A 19257-nucleotide genomic window follows, 5' to 3' on the forward strand; every position below is an offset into this window, starting at 1 on the left:
TATATATAGTAAGATAGACCTACTAGCTAGGCTAAAGATTTAACTATAAGCTTTTTAACTATAATAACTTTAATATATACTATTAGAGCTAGAATTACTATAGCTACTAGTACTAGACTTACCCTCTAATTATTTCTTATTAAGAGGTTTAAATTATACTTATTCTAATTATAAAACCTAAAAGAGCCCTATATTAGTATTTATTATTACTACCTCTCTATATTAGAATTAGGTAATTTATGCGCCTACTACCTTCCTTAGATATAGTAGCTATTTCTTAGGCTCCCTCTCTAGAATTAAACCCTAATTCCCTATTACCTATTAAAACTATAGTAAGCTAATACCTTACTATTAAAAGTTAATAGGGTAGAAATTTAAATAAACTATTACTAGTGTAAAGCTATATAATCTAAGAAGTTATTATAAATTACTAAGGAGCCCTAAAGGGTATTAGTTTTTTATTTAATAAATATACCTCTTCTAAAGTTAGGATTTTTAGTATATATTAGCTCTAGAATTACTATAGTTATCTAAGTAGTAAAGTACTATTAAATAAATAATAACTAATTTAATAAGCTATTTATAGTTTTATAGTATAATTACTTATACTTAGATATATATAGCTTAATCTTTAAAATAAGTATATAACTACTAGTAGAATTAACTAGGTAACTATTCTAAACTAATACTAAAGTAAAGGGATACCTTTCTAGAGGGAGGTAGATATAAGTATTACTATATAGGTAGAATAATAATAAATTATATCTAGCTATAGGTATTAAACACTCTAGAGAAGCCTAGATACTATATAACTAATTTAATTACCCCTACTAAGTTCCCTAGAGAATAGGCTATAATAGAAGATATTAGGTATAAGGCTACTAACCTTTACTATATATATCCCCTAAGAGAAGGAAGCTTATAGTAGATTAAGCCCTTTTATAGGCTATTATCTACTAAAACTTACCCCTAAACGCCTAATAATAGATAGTAGTAAATACTAATAATCTATAAATATAAAAGGGTGCCTACTACTATAAGATAATAGGACTTTAGTTCCCCTCCCTAAGCGTAGGTGCAGCCGACCGTAGGGGCCAACCACTTATTAATATAGGCGTTAACTAAAGAAGTAAACTTTATAGGTTCTTTATCCAGCTGGCGTCCCTAATTATGCGTAGCCACGTACGTTACATGTAACACTACTTGTTTAGGTCTTGGCAATGCCAACATGTCCGGTCCCAGAACCATATTTCCGATCATCATATCTCGCATGGGAAGGACAACATCGTGCCTGACGTGGCTGGCATCGGCGTCCTGGGACAGCACCGTTAAGGTATGGGATACGAGCAGCAGTACGTGTCTATAAATGTGTAACGTTGGCAAAGCTCTCTACGACTTATTAATTATGCGCAGTACTTTACAGGCAGCCTAGGCGCACCCGCTCACCTAAACCCTTTCGTCATGTAATTATGGCTGGAAAGCATACCTCGTTATTATGAAAGAGTCTGCCATCTATACGCATCGCCCGGTAGATAAAAGTTCGTGTCCTCAAACGTGATAACACGATCCATATCCAAGAATTGCGAGTCCATCAATGTGTCTGACAAGCTTAGAAGAGATTGATCCTGGAGTGAGTGTCCCGCGAGAACTTCGCCGTTCGGATAGCCTCCTTCAGGAATTGCTGTTGGGTAGTGCGATGGCATAACGCTGGGTTGGGCCCCCGAATATTGTGTGCCTGGCCTGATAAAGGACGATGCAGAATCGGTGGAGGAGACGTTCTGAGCAGGTGGAGTTACCGTTTTCGGACTCGTCAGAGTATCATAGTCGCCATTAGACGCGATGCTCGGTCTCCCAGCACTCCATACGTGCTCCTTGGTAGTTATCAATGGACTTGAGGCGGGTGCTGGGGTGTTGGTCGCAAGTGTCCAAACCCCTGGGTAGCGACATGAATGGTCGTAGAAGTTGAACGTGAACAACCCGTTGCGGCGGCAAGCATCATGCAGATACCCAAGATGATGCGCATATCTCGCGGCCTGATCCATCTGGGCCGACACTGGTTTGCCGGCTATCCAACGCGCCGACATTTCCTCCAGATTGCGCTTCATGCGATCAAACTCTGGCCTAAGCGGTCGTCCGGTGGCTTGATGTTCGTAGAGGAGCACCTTTGCTGCGATAAACGTACAAAAGGCAAATTGTGTGTTCACGAACGGGATCAAAGTGTGTGTCAAAAATTTAGTGACAATGTTCGCCGTCTCGACAGCAGCATGTCGGCATGTCTGCGCACTGCAGTCCTTTGGTAGAGCGATATAGTCGCTCCAATCTTTGGGTGGATATGCGATAGAGTGATGCAAAAGTATCATCGAAGTATTGTGTGTGATATGTGCCAATGTGAGGTTCGGATCCATGTTGACCACTTCTCGGTTTTGGGAGATATCGGAATCTTTCCATCGAGGCGGCAGGAACATCTTCCACTGGACCAGTCGCAGATCAAGCTCTTTGAACCGCGTCAGCCAGTTAATGGCATGTTCCTTATCCTGCCAGTTTATCCTTTGCTGGAGAAAGAATGTCGTCACCTGGCTCAGGGATTCGGTAGCCTCCACGCAGTAGGCAAAGGCGCCGAGTTTGGAAGAATCTATGAGACCAACCACGGATCCTGGAGTCGATCCTTGTACTGGTTCAGTCACTGGATCCTCCTCGTTGTATTGGGCCGGAACGTTGGCAAGTGATCGGCCTATTCTGCCTGCTGCTTTGGACCAGATGCCGAAGAAAGGGGTGGATACCGGCTCTTCGCGAGTAAAGTAACCGCCATCTGCAGGAAGACGTCTGTGCACATCTTCAGATGTGAGCGAGGTATTCCAGCCTGTGGAAACTGAACAGAAGCGGTCGAGCAAGAAGATGACCCAAAACAGACGGCGACGCTCTTCGAGACAAGTCCAGTCCTGTGTAGGAGGAACAATCTGTAAAGACGTCATGAGTGCGCCACCTGGGCACGCCGTTGGCTCAATGGTGAGCTGGAGGTAGTCGACTGTCCGTGTTAGAGACCCGATCAAGGGCCATGCTTTTGCCACGTCGCCATCACTGAGCTTGGATGTGTTAGTCTAGCTCATCATGAAAATTGCTACTCACATAGTCAAAGACTATCAGAATCAGCGCTTGCAAACTGTCTATCGACATGTTCTTCAACGCTATTGTCTCAACAATGAAACGTGAGATTTTCGTCTGGCACAAGACCTCATCTTCGTCCATACATAGGACTTGTCTTTCCATGTGACGAAGAGTTACAGAGACCAAGGCATGGAGAACAATATTGGACCTAGACTCTGCTCTGGTTCCCCTCACGGTATCGCATAATCTCTGCTTGTGCAAATAGGGTACCCAGTGGTGAAACGATGTGCAAAAGTATTCGGCAATCTTGACGAGTGAGGGTTGGGAGGGTAGGTGATCTGCGATTTCAACGTTCTCGAAATCTAGGAGGGCCGTCGCAAAGAGAGGTTCCTCGAGCTTGCGTTTGCGGGGGTTCAGCACTCGCTCTTCCAAAGGTTGTTTTGGCGTTGTAGTTGTTTCGTGTATGCGTTCGTTCATTGTCCCGTCGGTGCTTATCCTGTGTTCCGTCATGCGACGATTGACAGTGGCTTCGTGTGCTTTGCCAGCATGGCCATTGGTGATCTCATCCTCATCGATATCGAATTGCGGACGAATCCGACCTACTTCGTCCAGCAAGATTTGCTCAAGGAACGCTTCCATAGATCAGTAAAGAAACATAGGAACGGAATCGTACGACAACACACCAACGCGCCGCGTCAAGCCTTCCAACGCGCCAGTCTTGAGGCCAGGCTTTTGTTTGGGGGCATAAGTACACTCCAAAGCTGCGCCCATGTCAACCTTACGGCCAACATAGAACTGTGGCATACCTACATAGCCTCAAGCAATGCGAGCAAGTAGGCGTCTCTCTTGAGCACCTCAGCTTGCGCTTTTTGCATGAGGTGCATGCGGGGACATCCTCCGACGAGGCCTGCAACGACGTGCCATCGTCGTCGCGAGCATTTATGGAGTAATTCGTCCAATGAGAGGTCATCGAGCTCGCATAATAAAAGGTTGGGAAATGATGTTGGAGAAGTGGGCACCTCGACTAACTTGAGCCGATGCCCGCGAGCGGGTACTTGAAGTACCGAGGCAGCCGCTAACTGTCCCCGCACAATCACATTCAGCCGCCCCGTCGGATGTCTAGCCACTTGTAGTAGGTATCTCGCGTTGTGACTCTACACTCTTCAATATCACTAATACACAGTCAATATCTCTGTCACAGCCGATAGTCGTTGTCATTCTCATCACGTGTCTTTTCCAAGTCATGCCTCCGCTCCCAGGTTTCTCTGACAACGGCTTTAGGACACACGCAGACTTCAAAGATGCATGCATTTCGCTCCTTCGCGCACTTCGACCCTACCAATCTCCAGGTGGTGCACGTATTCGGCTTCCATTAGTGACAGGAACACATTTCGACGATATCGCTGCCCAGCTTGAAGGGTTTGCTCGGGCGCTATGGGCAATCGGCGCGCTTCTACATGGATCCTGTCTCACTTCACGAGAGTACGAGGAACTAGCTGAACCATATGTTCGCGGCCTAGCCAATGGAACGGACCCAGAACATGGTGAATATTGGGGACCGGTCGTGGTGAGAGATCAACGAATGGTGGAGATGGAGATAATTTCTTTTGCTCTACTTGCGGCACCCGATACATTATTTCACCAGCAGACAGAAAGGGCACAGACCAACATCCGCGAGTGGCTAAAAACCTTGAACGAGAAAGACTTTCCAATTACTAATTGGCTGTGGTTCCGAGTGATGACGAATCTCGCCCTGGTCAAGGTATGCGGTGTTCCGTACGAGACAGTAAAGACATACATGAAAAACGACCTTGATCAGCTGGAGAATTTTCATCTAGACCAGGGATGGTCAGCAGATGGCTTTTGGAACGAGAACGGTCGTCAGGCGGACTACTATTCTGGGAGTTTTGCAATCCAATTTTCGCAGCTACTGTACATGAAGATGGCCGAGCAATTTGACCCGAATCGATGTCAGAAGTTCCGCGAGAGAGCAATCTTGTTCGCTTCGTCATTCTGGCGTTACTTCGATAAGACTGGTGCGTAGACTGGCTGTGAAAATAATAGCTGACACAAAACAGGTGCTGCGATTCCCTTTGGACGGTCCCTCACCTACCGATTTGCCTTTGCCGGGTTCTGGTCCGCAGTTGCTTTCGCAGAAGTTGATCTACCGGCGCCACTGAACGATTGGGGTATAGTCAAAGGCCTTTTGCTACGTCATTTTCGCTGGTGGAGTACCAAATCCGATGTATTCAATATTGACGGGACCTTGACCATCGGCTTCACGTACCCTCAGATGTATATGAGCGAGGACTACAATTCTCCTCAGTCACCTTATTGGGCTCTGAAATCTTTCGTCGCACTCGGCCTACCACCGGGACACCCTTTTTGGACAGCCGAGGAGAAGTCCCTACCCGTCGCAGAGCTTGAACTCTCAACACCAATCAAACCTGCGATGCAGATTGTATGCCATAGTGAGAATCATCACTTCCTGTTATCGAGTGGCCAATTCTGTCCTTGGCCGCTCAAGGCGACTGAAGCCAAATATGGAAAATTCGCCTACTCCTCGCAATTTGGATTCAGTGTACCTACAGGGTCCCTAATACAGCAAATCGCTCCAGATAACACACTTGCGCTGAGCAAAGATGATGGCGATACCTGGCGCGTACCATGGAAAGTCCACGACTATCGGTTCGACAATGCGTGGCTGCGAAGAGGCTGTCAAATAATGGAAGAGATACCTGCATTAAGGAATACGTGGAGGCCTTGGAAAGACGCAGATATCCAAGTGAAAACAACTCTTATTGCGCCATGTCAGCGATGGCCGGACTGGCACTTGCGGGTGCATCAAATCGAGAACCTGGGAAGCTCGGAGGTTACGATTCGAACGGTGCAGGGTGGCTTCGCGATTCAAGGACGGGAACACACACTTGGAGGGGTTTTGCCTTGTTCCAGAGAAGGTGATGCAAGGTTCTTGGAAAGTAGTAGATCTGCTTTCCCAGAAGGAACACTAGAGACATCGACAGCCGCGCTCATATGCTCGAATGCTGGTAGTAGTGGCATACGATCTCTCATCTCTACCAACTGTCAGCAGTCCAAGGGGGAGGTACTCAAGCCGGATTCCAATACCGACCTGATGTGGCAAAGAACACTGATTCCGACGACCATCAGTACGACAACAATACAGCCAAGCTCAAGCATGGATTTTGTCACTGCTGTTTTCGCCGTGGCACGAAGGACAGGGCTTGAAAACGAGTACAGCGAGGTTGCCCTTGGAGAAAAGTGGAGAGACGTACCGCAGATCTCACACCCAACGAAGGATAAAGCGCCGTCGTCAGATTTCATCGCGTGCCCACAAGACTAATAAATATAATATTCGCATTCAAGTTTTGTTGTATTTCCTCACTTTGAAACACATCTATTGACACATATATGAACTACCCAGAAGGGTCGGAAGCCTTCACGGGAATTACAGCGAATCTATAGATAGCCCGCTCGCAGAAGTTTGTTTCCAAACTCTAAGAAGAAGTAGTCCGCGTAAACTAACCCATGATCACAATATGGCTTGTGTGCGTGTTCGTTATGATTTGCCGTAGAATGTCTCAGTAATGCTTCGAAGCCACTTTCCTTGACAGTGAGTGATGGTTTTGCTCCACCATCACCATTGACGGTAGCTGGAGATTCAAGCGATGCATAATCGCCGTCTAAAGCCATATCCAAGGTTTCGCCCACTATATCAAGGGCCACCTGAAGAAAGTCCGTGCTAGAGGGTGACAGCTTGTGGGCTTCTTCAAAGGGCAGCGATTGCAGCGCTTGGTGGATCATGACCAAACCATTCGCTGTAATCACTCCCGCGGATACATCCCTCAGCGGTTCCTTTTCATCTTCCTGCGGAGCATCAAAATCCCAAGCTGGGACAAGCGGGTGATGCCACTTCCCTTCTCCCTCTTCGCATCTTCGCAAAAAGTACTTTGCGCATTCTATCGCTGTATACAAGTACTTTGTGTCTTTCGTCCAAGTGTAAGTTTGCGCAAAGCCCATGATAGACCAAGCTTGGCCACGCGACCATGTTGAATCGTCTTTGTGGCCCTGATTCGTCATCTTGGCTTGCGGCTTCCCAGTCTTGGGCGAAAAGTTGACGAGGTGGTAAGATGAATGATCCGAGCGGAGAATCTCATGTATGATAGTATCTGCGTGCTGAGTTGCGATCTGTAACAGGCGCTTGTCCTGTTGCGTGTGGCCGACCCAGTAGAGGAGATCAAGATCTACACTTCTCAGTCACTATATCAGGCTGTTCACCACCCGACTTACTGCACATGCTATCGATGATCACCAAGAAGTTTTCTTCCATATCAGTGATCGAATACCGATCATTGATGGCAACATCCCAACTGCGAATAGCCTTGACCCGGTCATCATACCGACTAGCGAGTGCATATGCCGCTTTCACCACACTCTCCAGGCTCTCAGAATTCCCAGTCAGCTCATAGTCTTTTTGCAAGGCCGGCTGGACGATAAACCCCATGTCATGCGTGTCGGTACGTCCAGACATTTGATTGATTGCGACAGACCAATGGCGTCCAAGTTTCAATAGTTGGTCTTTCAATTGGGAAGGTGGATGGGATGGTACATCGATAACCCTCGGATATCTGATCGACCGCTCAATGAGCGTGTAGATAGACCCTGGAAAGAAACCACAGGTCCAGAAGTCGGCTTCTCGATACTCATAGCGTCCTGCACCAGGTCCTGTCTGGGAGACTGTGTGGGGGTACGTCTCGAGGGGCGCCTGCCAATGTTAGACAGTGTCAAGAGGACGTAACGAACATCGTACTTTGGATTTCAGACCCTTCTGCGCAACTTGAACGACTTTCGCAAGCACATTCTCCGAGTATATTTGGCTAAGATCTATGCCCTTGACCCTTGGCCATGTCAATAGTTGCCACTAACGCGGACCGCCAGTACATACTTTAGAGTCTTCGCTGCGTCGCTCACCTTCGCAGGTGTATCACGCATTGCGAAATTTTGTAGCTGGCTTTGATATAGTATCACGAAGTCTCAAAGTACCGTGACTCGACCTGGGGGCGCTGCGCTGTGCAACACAAACACCTCGTATTGAAGCACATGCCAAAGCTACGAGAGCTATGCTGCAGGTCGCGGGGCAATGATCATAAGTCTCGGAAGAACTGCTCGCGAATGGTCGGGATAAAAACGGGATCGCCATTAGCCCGATGCCCGGTCCCGGCCGTTGTCCTGCAAAGAAAGTATTTGCCGCTCGGCAAAAGTCGTTGTGGCTGCAACATGACCGGGACGCTTGATATTAAATTGCTCTCGTGACCAAGTGGTTCGGAATGGTACATTTCTGGAAACGCATCCATTGCCTAGTGGGAGGTAAAGTCATCTTAGGTACCTCAGTAGCGCACGTAACCCCGCATGAAGTCTTGTAGGTCAAGAAATAGCTCTTGGACCGCAGGCACGGGAGACTACTCGTACGATTAATCTATCAATTATGACGCGCCGAAAGGTACGCAAACGATAAGAACCAGGTTCGCGGAAAGAGTAATCGGAAAAGTTGTTTGTTCAGTCTTTCAGTGTCATTGTCGAGCCATGTGGAATTACGCGTCCATGACGCTCCTCCTGAGCGCAGTCGCTGCTGCTCTGCCAGCAGCCTCTACCAAACGTGATGCTCCCAATCTGCCTTTCTCGACCAAAGGGAGGGACATCTTGGACAGCAATGGAGACATATTTCACTACAAAGGCACCAATTGGCCCGGTCACCAGGAGATCATGATTCCAGAAGGCCTTCAACATGCCTCCGTTGCCGAGATCGTGGCTTGGATCCCCAAGTTTGGACTCAATTCAGTGCGGATGACCTTTGCGATAGAGATGATCGACGACATTTACAGTAACAATACCAGTCAAACTCTCGAGAAATCTGTCGTCAACGCTCTGGGACAGGAAAACGGAACGCTGGTGTTGGAGCAGATCTTGGAGAACAATCCGCAGTTCACCAACGAGACCACTAGGTTGGAAGTCTGGGACGCTGTAGCGAAGGAACTGGCAGACCAAGGGGTGATTCTGCATCTTGACAACCATGTGTCGAAAGCTTTCTGGTGCTGTGGCGATGATGACGGGAACGGTTGGTTTGGTGAGAAATACTTCAATGTGGACAACTGGATTCGCGGATGGTCTTTCATCTCGAGCCACGTATGAGTATGTTTCCTAATAATTTTCCCGATCTAACATTGGGCAGGCGAGAGAGAATTGGCCAACATTCGCATCAGTCGGACTTCGTAATGAGCTCCGCAAGGCAACCACTTCCGAACCAGTGGACTGGTACACGTGGTACGTCCATATGACAGCGGCCGCGGATGCTGTTCATGAGGCTGCACCCGATGCTCTAATCTTTTTCTCCGGGCTGAGCTACGACACATATATCGACCCGATACCTCTGGGGAAGACATTGAACGGTACTGCTGGAACCGCGACCGCGAATAAGACCGCGACATTTGTGCCGAGCAACTTCGCTTGGGAAGACAAGATTGTGCTCGAGCTCCACAAATACGACTTCGAGGTGACTCAAAACAGTTGCCCTACGTTCAAGGCAAATTGGTATAAGCAGGGTTTCCAGGCCGTAAATGCCTCCGATCCCGCTACACAATACCTGTTCCCAGTTGCAATCACCGAATGGGGCTTCATCCAAAATGGAACGTACTGGAACCAGACAACGTACAACAAGTGTTTGATCGAGATGGTAGAAGATTATCGAGTGAGTTGGATGCAGTGGGAGATCTCGGGTAGCTTCTATCTGCAAACGAGACCGAACCGTACGCCGAACACGATACAAGGCCCGGAAGAGTTTTGGGGCCTGCTGAACTACAAGTGGGACGCAGTTCGCGACCCTGTAACTGTCGAGAACAGCTTGGATAAGATGATCGCGGCTCTAGATTAACAGAGAATCGCTAGTTGGACTGCGGGGGAGCAATCGAATAGTTGAACACTGTACATTAGCTTTCCCATGATATGCGATGTTGCAAATGCTCCTTCTTCGTCGGGGTGATGAAGATTTGTCGCAGCTGGCAATTCCGTCCAGATCTCTGTTCCTGCACCATTCTTGTTCATCTTAGCTCAAATAGCTACTCCTTCACGAACGACACTGGAGTGCACAGCAGAAACGCTGGTGCTCAACTCTGTAGCACCTCGTCATCTGGGGCCTTCTCCATGCTGGCGCCGCGCTGCAAGGAAGCATATCCCACACGACACCAAACCGATCCCCTCGCCATCTGCACATGTGCCCACAAACCAGGTTTTCCAACCCCATAATCCCGTCCAGGAGTCCAAAGCACGTGCCGTCTTACTCACCGCATCGGCGGCCCACTTCCCGCCACACGCCGTTCGTGGAGTTATTCCCCCGGGCGCTCACCCCGCACTATTGGCGCCCCGGTCGGGAAATCCCCCGATGCCCGCACGCGTGCACGACCGCTATACCGTCCAACCTTGATATTGCCCACGGGGATGGTAGGGCTACAAATTGAGGCGGGGGGACCAGGATTATCGGTCGCATCCACAGCGTTGTTGTCTTTTTAGGTGTTTTGTGTTTCGTGTTGTGAACGAACACGCTCTTCGAGCCATGGCGACGACACCGCGAGAGGAGGCACCTATGGCGACAGCACCCCGCGAGGGAGCCGGTCAGGTTGATTGGAGGAATGCGAATACGATTGCACCGACTGATGCACCGAAGCGGTCGCCGTGGAAGGCGTGGATGTACCTGTGGGAATGGTACCCCAAGCACTACCCCGAGGAAGAGCGTGCGCTGCTACGGAAACTGGATGCGTGCTTGCTGACTTTCTGCTCATTCATGTGTACGTATTCCAGAGGCGAGAAGGCGGAGCTGCCTGAGTATTCCACCAGCTAATCCCTCCCCAGTCTTCCTCAAATGGCTCGATTCTTCCAACATAAACAATGCTTTCGTGTCTGGCATGAAAGAAGAATTGAACCTCTATGGCAATCAATATTCCTTCTTTGGCACCTTTTATAATATCGGCTACCTCGTGTGCCAGATTCCCTCGCTGCTTATCCTCTCCCGCCCTAGCCTTGCCCGCTGGTATCTCCCCACGATGGAAGTCCTTTGGTCCATCGTCACATTCTGCCAGTCGCAGATGCGCAACGAGCACGACATCTATGGCACGCGCTTTCTCCTTGGTCTGCTAGAAACACCCGTCGCGTCCGGGACAACGTATGTGCTGGGAAGCTGGTATAGGCCGGAAGAGGTTTTCAAGAGGACAGGCGTGTGGTATGTGTCGAACAACATTGCGGTCATGTTTGGAGGGTATCTGCAAAAGGCGGCGTATGAGAATCTCAATGGGGTTGGAGGAATGGCTGGATGGCGATGGCTGTTCATCATCGACGGCATCATTTCGTTACCCATTGCGATTGCAGGATTTTTCATCTTCCCGGGTCTGCCGAGCAGCGCGAAGCCATGGTGGTTGACAGAGGAGCAGCATGCGCTCGCGATCAAGCGTGTGCGCGACATCGGTATCGAAGACAGCAAGAAGCTAAACTGGAGTGTTGTCAAGCGTACGCTGCGGAGATGGGAGTTTTATGTCGGCGTGGGCGCGTACACATTGTGAGTGCTTCGAAGTTCTCAGTATATGGCAGCTGATGAATAACAGCTTCCTCTCCTCATCCTACCCGCACGGGCAAATGGCCCTCTGGCTCAAAGACCTCGCCACGAAGTACCATGCCTACACCGTCGGCCAAATCAACGTCATCCCCACAGGTGCACAGGGTGTCTCCGTCGTTGCCGCCCTCCTCGCAACCTCCCTCTGCATGATCTACCCTCTCTGGACCGTCTTCAGCGTCGTCCAAGTCATCTTCCTCTTCGCAAACATCTGTCTGCTGGTCTGGGACATTCCCAAAGGACTACACTTTGCGTCGTACTACCTGCTCGGCGTTTCCGCAGCCGTGACCCCGATCCTCATGCCCTTCATCAACGTTGCCCTCCGCGACGATGCCGAAGCCCGCGCCGTCACCGTGGGCGCAATGCTTACGTCTGGATGGGCGATCTTTTCTTTCTACCCTGTTGTCGTGTTCCCGCAGGTGGAGGCTCCGCGCTGGAAGAAGGGGTACAGTGTAAATATCGCTTTTGTATTTGGTTGCTGGTTCTTCTTCATGTTGAGTCAGTGGTTGTACAGGAGGGATGAGAAGAAGCGGGAGAGGGAGGCGGTGGAGCGTATGGCGAGGGATGACGAAGAGGTGTTAAGTCAGAAGGGCCTTGGAGATGTTGTAGAGCACGTTGAGGAAAGGAAGTCGGGGTAGGGAGGGGCCGTTAGGTGTGAATCGATATTGCTTGATGGGAAAAGAGTGAAGTGCGTGTATGTGATGCGGGAGTGAAACGGTCGTTGATACGCAAAGACTGATGTGCAGGGTCTTGTCGCAGTGACGTGTTCAACATGTCCGGGATTTGACCTGCATCATAAGCCCCAACTTGCGCACTCCATATCGCTATCCGAAACGATTCTTCCAATCCTTGAACAACACCAGGACAACGTAAAATGCCTCCCCGGAACAGTAAACGACGAACTATACGCCGACCGGCAATCTTCGGTCGTCAGTCACTCATCGACCCTGACCACAAGGCCTACAACCGCGTCATCCGCCTCGAAGGCCAGATAGCGACCATCATTCAGATTCAGCGCTTCCTTTGGCGCTACAAATTCAGCAATAGGGAATACATTCCCATTGGGACATATTCAGCTTTCCACGAAATAATCCCCCCTCAGTTTTTAGAAGAAGTGCATATATGTAACCATGGTCGAGCGATCCCCATCAGAGACGATGCTATGTTGGTAGAATTCGAGGAGAAGCGGCAACAGCGGCAGACTGACGCATTCCTAGATGCCGGACGCTTAGTCTACTTCGACCTTGTTGAAGAGCTCATTGCGAAATTTCTGAACCAAGGTGTTGATCTTGCTGACGAAGGCCACAACTGAGATACTTTCGTTGCAATGGTCACACAGAATTACCTGCAATCTATACCGAAGGACGTGCGGGAACAGGAAGGCTTCTGGGCGAAGATCTGGTGGTTCCAACATTTGCAGGAGATCCTACAAGATGATAGTGTTAATTTGAGCAAAGCGCTCCTTCAAGGCTGTCAGTGGTTCATCGACCCCGAACAATGGCCCACAAAGTCTAGTGGGAGATCTGAGTATGCCGACATGTGGAAGCAGCTCGGTGCCGCGCGGCAGCAAAGCTTTTTGGACGACTTCACCATTGACGAGGGAAAACTGCAGGCATGGGTGTCGAGCGTCTCGAACCAAGGGTTCTGCTCCTCGCTAGCGCTTTCGAACAGGACGCGGGTAGTCGGAGGACTTGCCGGAGCCCTAGAGGGCGGTCAAGGCAAAGCTGAACACCAGGGTACCTCATCGTGAGTACATGGTGAAGATCGTGACGGATCGCTGCGGCTGCTGGTAACTCTTATCAGTCGGACGACTGACGCGTGCCTGACAGCACCGCCAATCCGGCAACTTGCCGACTGGTAGGCCGGCATGTAGGGGTCTTGAATGGGATTCTGACATTTCCATCATGGCTTGTGATGAAAGCATGATGTTTCGACACAAAGCATGCGCCGAGCCAAGCTTCAGCGCTACGCAAATGGCGGCCAATGAGAGCGGGATGTGGCTGCGAAAAGCCCCCGCCTGTCCCCGCAATTCGGTTGGTCCCCTGCAGAAGCCCCGCAGTAAAACATGGCTTCTGGATGATCTGCGTGCCTCTGACATCCGTGGAGCACCTCGTGAGCCGCTTACAGTGACTATCGTCGTGCGGGCTGAACGGGTACGTGGTACTGTTGAGGAAGCGATTGGCCCTGGGCGCGCTCGTCGGCCAATTCGCACTCACGATGCTCGTTGGCAGGAAGGCGTGGCTTACGGTGCACCGCTTGGAATTACATCATGCTGCTCTGCGTTATAAGCCTTTTGGAAGGAAGGGGTGCTGCGCCTTCCAGCCCTGATTGCTGTCTTTGTTTTCTCACAGTAGCCGTCTCATCTTCCCAACGTCTTTGACACACGATGGCCTCAAGAACGCTCATCCGTCGCGTAGCCGGTGCATCGTCAGCCTGGCGATCAATACCAAGACTCCGACCTGATCCTCTGCTATCAACCCCGCTCCAAAGCCGCTTCGCCAGTTCATACTCTGGGTACTCAGAAGACCGTGCACCGTACAAGAAAGGCGAAAGTGTGGGCAACAAACCATTCAGTCGGTTTGATGTTGCTGGCAAGGTTTTCGTCGTCACAGGTGCAGCATGCCGTTGTCCCCCCTTAGCAGAGCATGATTACTGCCTTTATTATCGAATCTGACCATTTGTAGGTGGTGGCCGAGGGCTAGGGCTGTGCATGGCAGAAGGTCTTGTCGAGGCTGGCGGAAAGGGTGAGTTGCTCCACAGTCGCTAGAGTATCAACTGACAAGAACAAGTGCATTGCCTCGATCGTTTGGACCATCCCGACCCAGCATTTGGGGATTCTGCCGAACGAATGAAGCGGGAATTTGGAGGTGAATTGGTCTACCATCAGGTGGACGTAACCGACGAAGTCGCGCTCGAGAACATCGTTGCACACATTGCAGCAGAGAGACAACGACTAGATGGACTCATTGCCGGTACACAGGTTGGGGTTAACGATGCGGAAATAATAGGCTGACTGATGATAGCGGCTGCGATCCAGCAAGTTACGCCGGCGCTGGACTACTCGGCAGGCGACATCGCCAAGATGCTGTCGGTCAATTACACAGGAGTCTTCCTTTCCGCACGCGCTTGTGCACGCCAGATGCACAAGTACAAGATCGAGGGCTCGATTTGCCTAATTGCGTCGATGAGCGGCTCCATCGCCAACAGGGGATTCATCGCGCCTGTATACAACTCCTCAAAGGCGGCAGTGGTACAGCTGTCCAAGAATCTTGCCATGGAATGGGGTCGCAAGAACCCAGATGGCTCGGGAGGAATTCGTGTCAACTCGCTAAGCCCTGGACATATTGTGACGCCAATGGTCGAGGACAACTTCAGAAAAGGCGAGGCAGACAGGGGTGAGTGGGAGGATAATAACATGCTAGGTCGGCTCAGTACTCCGGAGGAGTACAAGGCGGCAGGACTGTTCCTGCTCAGTCGGGCGAGCAGTTACATGGTAAGCAAGCTTGTCCATGGGTGAAGAAACATGCTGACAGAGTGTAGACCGGTTCCAATATGATCATGGATGGTGGTACCACAGCTTGGTGAATCTCATGTCTGGTATTGTTTCAGCGTTTTGAGCGACCGGGTTGGCGTCAACGTGGGTATCGATACTCTTGTACGCTTTCGTCATGATGATTCGTAGGGTGTTTCTGGATGTCAACCAACATCATTCACAATGTATTTATACTTCAAATTCTTCAAAGTCTCACAGATCCCGTCGAGTGCCATGTGAACTAGGAATCAGTGTTATTGGGATGAGAATGATTAGGCGTCGGGCCCACCATGGATCAGCTAACCCGATATGGCCTTAAGACGTCATGCGGCACGGACACTTGCTCCCGACACAACACCAAACTCCAGGTCACAGTTGCTGTGCGACATCGTCTCCTGCAGCATGGGTAAGCGACCCTCAACGGCGGACATCAACTGCGAATTGACGGTGCAGCCGTGATATATACCGGGTTGCAGGGGTCTACAAAGGGCAGCTCCCGACGCGCGATGCCGATACCAGCGTGACCACGATAACCGCGCACTTGTACCTTAGCTTCCAATGTTCGAATCTAAGCTCACCGATCAAGTGGAGCACCTGCCACAATTGTTACTCCAGGGTACCTTTTTCCACGATAGCACAATAGGCGGCGCCACTCATGGCGGCCCACGTCGTAGTACATATGTAGGAGCCAAGGCCGACCAATAAGCAAAACACCATCAACTACAAACATTCGCTGGCAAAAGCATTGGGAAGGAAAAGTGCTTCTACAAAAGAGACAAGCCTCAAAGCCAAGCAGTACCTAATTGACACGATGTTACGATCTTCGCTTGCTTCGATATATACTTACACTCTTCTTGTGACTACGGGACATGCTGTTGCAACCAGTTGCTCGCCTAGAGAATTGCCTACACCAACCTTGTTTGGAGCATCAATTCTCTCTGTCGATGCCGTTCAGGTCAACAGTTCGACCGATCCGACTACAAGCATAGAATTCTGCAATGTTTCAATCAACTACACACATCCGGGCCAGAACGATCGAATACACGTCTCTTTGTGGCTTCCCAACATGTGGAACGGCCGCTTTCAGGGCGTCGGAGGGGGCGGTTGGACAACGAATGCAGACCTCGAAGACATGGTCAGCGCAGTGTCCCAGGGCTACGCCGCCGCCACCACAGACGGAGGGCACACCAGCACCACGAACACTTCTTCCTGGGGTTTGTTGAGCCCTGGGAGCGTCAACCTCTACCTTCTTCAAGACTTTGCATCTGTCTCACTGAACGATATGACCGTCCTCGGCAAGCAGTTGACTGAAGCCTACTACGGCAGATCAATATCGAAATCATACTGGAATGGATGTTCTACTGGAGGACGACAAGGTCTGATGATGGCGCAGAGATACCCCCATGCGTACAATGGCATTCTTGCCGAGGCGCCAGCAATCAACTGGGCAGAATTCATTCCGGCAGAATTTTGGCCCCAGCGTGTCATGCATGAAGCCAACTACTTTCCAAGCCAGTGCGAGTTCAGCGCCATCATCAATGCCACTATTGAAGCATGCGACGAGCTCGATGGCCTAAAAGACGGTGTCATCGGGATGATTGGGCATTGCGACTTCGATCCCAGCAGTGTCATTGGCCAGGCATACTCTTGTGGTGACTCGACGGGCCATGTAACACAGCAAGCCGCTGCCATTGTCAAATCCATCTGGACCGGAGCCCGAAACGCCAATGGACGATTTCAATGGTACGGACTCGCCCCTCAAGCGCCGCTCAGCGGCCTAGCCAACACCACATGCTCCTCCAACGGAACCTGCATAGGTGTCCCTTTCGCCATCTCCAAGGACTGGTATCAGGTCTTCCTCAAGAAGAACCTAACCTTCGACCCCTACAACATAACGCAAGGAAATTGGGACGCGACCTTCCACCTTTCCACAAACGAGTACACTTCCATCATCGGAACAAGCGACCCCGAATTAACCCAATTTAACAAGGCAGGAGGCAAAATGATCACTTGGCACGGTATGGCGGATCAATTAATCTTCTTCAATGGTACGGTGGATTATTACGAGCGTGTGCTTGACCTTGATCCAAAGGCAAAGGATTATTATCGCTTCTATGCAGCGCCTGGCGTGGGTCATTGTCGTGGAGGAGTGGGTGCAATTCCCTCGGATCCACTTAAGCAACTGGTTCAGTGGGTGGAAGAGGGCCAAGTTCCGGAGACGTTGATAGCGAACAGGACGGTAGAGGGGCAGAGGTGGGAGCAGGAGCTCTGTTTGCACCCCTTGAGCTCGAGGTATATTGGGGGTGATCCGGCTTTGTCGTCGTCATTTCGGTGCGAATAGTGATTGAATATCGATGCTGATGGTTTATACTGCTTTCATATGTGGCATATTGCCAGATGGCCATATTACTTGAAAGGCAGAAACATCAACTTTCAATCTTCCCAGGTTCTCCTTTCTACTCGCCATCCCTCATATTTTGTGTACAATGAACGATATACATTGAAAGAGCGATGTTGCTGGGTCGCACCCTTCCCAACGCTAACCAAATACAGCAAGCGCGACCCTCGGACGTGGGTGCGCGGATTATCTGTCCTCCATCATCCCTCGCGAAACACGACACAACTCCGCAGCGCTCGCGAGAGCAAACACACACCCGAACCACGCAATGGACCGGTTACTCCGCTTTCTGCAGACCCTTCTCCTCCTCGCGCCCCTCGCCGCCGCCCTCAAATTCGACCTCCACGCTGTAAACAGTCACGAGGCGGCCAAGCACGAGCGCTGCATCAGGAACTTTGTTGCAAAGGACCAGCTCGTCGTTGTGACGGCGATTCTGGATGGACACCGTGGCGATGGACAGACGGTGAATATGCATGTACGTTGCGCAATTGGAAGTCCACAACTTGGATAAAGTGGAGGGGAACGGAAGGAAAGTGGGCTGACGAACCTGGACAGATTCGCGATGCCATGGGCAACGACTACCACAAGCCCAAGGACGTCTATGGGGAGAACAGATACGCTTTCACATCGCACGCCGACTCCGCATTCGACGTGTGCTTTGAGAGCATCATAACTGGGCGTAAGGCACCCTTTGCTCCCCCTTCACCATCTTCGCTACTAACTTTGCAATAAACAGCACCCCAGGGCAACCTCAATCCCACGCGCCACGTTGAGCTTGACATCGACATCGGCGCCGACGCAAAGGACTGGTCTGCGATCCAAGCCGGCGAGAAGCTCAAGCCCGTCGAAGCCGAACTGCGCCGTATCGAGGAGGTCGTTGGCGAGATCGTCGTAGAGATGGATTATCTAAGGAGCAGAGAACAAAAGCTGAGGGATACGAATGAGAGCACGAATGAACGGGTGAAATGGTTTGGTTATTTGACAATGGGGATGCTGGTTAGTTTGGGGGCGTGGCAGGTTGTGTACCTGAGGAGCTATTTTAGAAGTAAGCATCTCATCTAGGTGGATGAGGATTCTGGGTCTAGGAAAACAAGGAAAGAAAATGGAGAGGGATGAGTTTGGGAGACATGCGGACTTGAGGACGTGTATGAACACTGTGGGGCATGGATGGAGTACGATGGCGCGGCTGGGCAAGGGAGCTTTTGCTGCCATGTTTGATTTGACGCACAGCGCGGCATGGCGTTGGTATGAAAAATTGCAATATTCAGCGTTCCATTACTCCGACCCACTTACCAACGAGGGACATTCGCTGGGATCCACGCTGCGACGACCACCCTCGCTCGTTAATATCGGTGCGCCAAATTGCGCGCCTGAGCGAATCCTTGTCGAGGATGTGTAGAGGAACGTTGTCTGACCGTCCCGCAAGTGATCTTACAGCGTCCTCGTGTAGCTGCCTTTCAAAGGGATCTTCTTCTCTATGCCTCAGGAGTACATCCCTCTCCATCGATATCCCGATCGACTGTCCGGCAGTGGAGGCACTCCCATGTA

General features: G+C 50.4%; 7 protein-coding genes across 7 annotated transcripts; 5 read left to right on the forward strand and 2 right to left on the reverse strand.

The window, feature by feature from the left end:
• Window positions 1–1493: 1493 nt before the first annotated feature.
• Window positions 1494–3744, reverse strand: N0V89_000001 (uncharacterized protein; the record flags this gene model as incomplete). The annotated part of the gene is made up of 2 exons (XM_056208828.1): window positions 1494–2957; window positions 3376–3744. 2 exons carry the CDS (start codon window positions 3742–3744, stop codon window positions 1494–1496), a joined length of 1833 nt encoding a protein of 610 aa, XP_056075650.1.
• Window positions 3745–4687: 943 nt separating this feature from the next.
• Window positions 4688–6466, forward strand: N0V89_000002 (uncharacterized protein; the record flags this gene model as incomplete). The annotated part of the gene is made up of 3 exons (XM_056208829.1): window positions 4688–5141; window positions 5184–5915; window positions 6129–6466. 3 exons carry the CDS (start codon window positions 4688–4690, stop codon window positions 6464–6466), a joined length of 1524 nt encoding a protein of 507 aa, XP_056075651.1.
• A 116-nt stretch (window positions 6467–6582) lies between these two features.
• On the reverse strand, window positions 6583–8115 carry N0V89_000003 (uncharacterized protein; the record flags this gene model as incomplete). The annotated part of the gene is made up of 4 exons (XM_056208830.1): window positions 6583–7367; window positions 7414–7888; window positions 7934–8044; window positions 8095–8115. The coding sequence occupies 4 exons, from the start codon at window positions 8113–8115 to the stop codon at window positions 6583–6585; spliced, it is 1392 nt and encodes a 463-aa protein (XP_056075652.1).
• Window positions 8116–8724: 609 nt separating this feature from the next.
• On the forward strand, window positions 8725–10051 carry N0V89_000004 (uncharacterized protein; the record flags this gene model as incomplete). The annotated part of the gene is made up of 2 exons (XM_056208831.1): window positions 8725–9306; window positions 9353–10051. The coding sequence occupies 2 exons, from the start codon at window positions 8725–8727 to the stop codon at window positions 10049–10051; spliced, it is 1281 nt and encodes a 426-aa protein (XP_056075653.1).
• A 678-nt stretch (window positions 10052–10729) lies between these two features.
• On the forward strand, window positions 10730–12417 carry N0V89_000005 (uncharacterized protein; the record flags this gene model as incomplete). The annotated part of the gene is made up of 3 exons (XM_056208832.1): window positions 10730–10961; window positions 11026–11725; window positions 11772–12417. 3 exons carry the CDS (start codon window positions 10730–10732, stop codon window positions 12415–12417), a joined length of 1578 nt encoding a protein of 525 aa, XP_056075654.1.
• Window positions 12418–12653: 236 nt separating this feature from the next.
• On the forward strand, window positions 12654–14067 carry N0V89_000006 (uncharacterized protein; the record flags this gene model as incomplete). The annotated part of the gene is made up of 3 exons (XM_056208833.1): window positions 12654–13061; window positions 13119–13525; window positions 13701–14067. The coding sequence occupies 3 exons, from the start codon at window positions 12654–12656 to the stop codon at window positions 14065–14067; spliced, it is 1182 nt and encodes a 393-aa protein (XP_056075655.1).
• A 98-nt stretch (window positions 14068–14165) lies between these two features.
• On the forward strand, window positions 14166–18771 carry N0V89_000007 (uncharacterized protein; the record flags this gene model as incomplete). The annotated part of the gene is made up of 10 exons (XM_056208834.1): window positions 14166–14391; window positions 14464–14523; window positions 14569–14751; window positions 14803–15272; window positions 15320–15360; window positions 16197–17564; window positions 17865–17886; window positions 18005–18184; window positions 18265–18388; window positions 18446–18771. The coding sequence occupies 10 exons, from the start codon at window positions 14166–14168 to the stop codon at window positions 18769–18771; spliced, it is 3000 nt and encodes a 999-aa protein (XP_056075656.1).
• Window positions 18772–19257: the final 486 nt, after the last annotated feature.

This window comes from Didymosphaeria variabile, assembly GCF_027946475.1.
Source record: "Didymosphaeria variabile strain IMI 356815 chromosome Unknown scaffold_1, whole genome shotgun sequence".
In the NCBI taxonomy this organism is placed as follows: domain Eukaryota; kingdom Fungi; phylum Ascomycota; class Dothideomycetes; order Pleosporales; family Didymosphaeriaceae; genus Didymosphaeria; species Didymosphaeria variabile.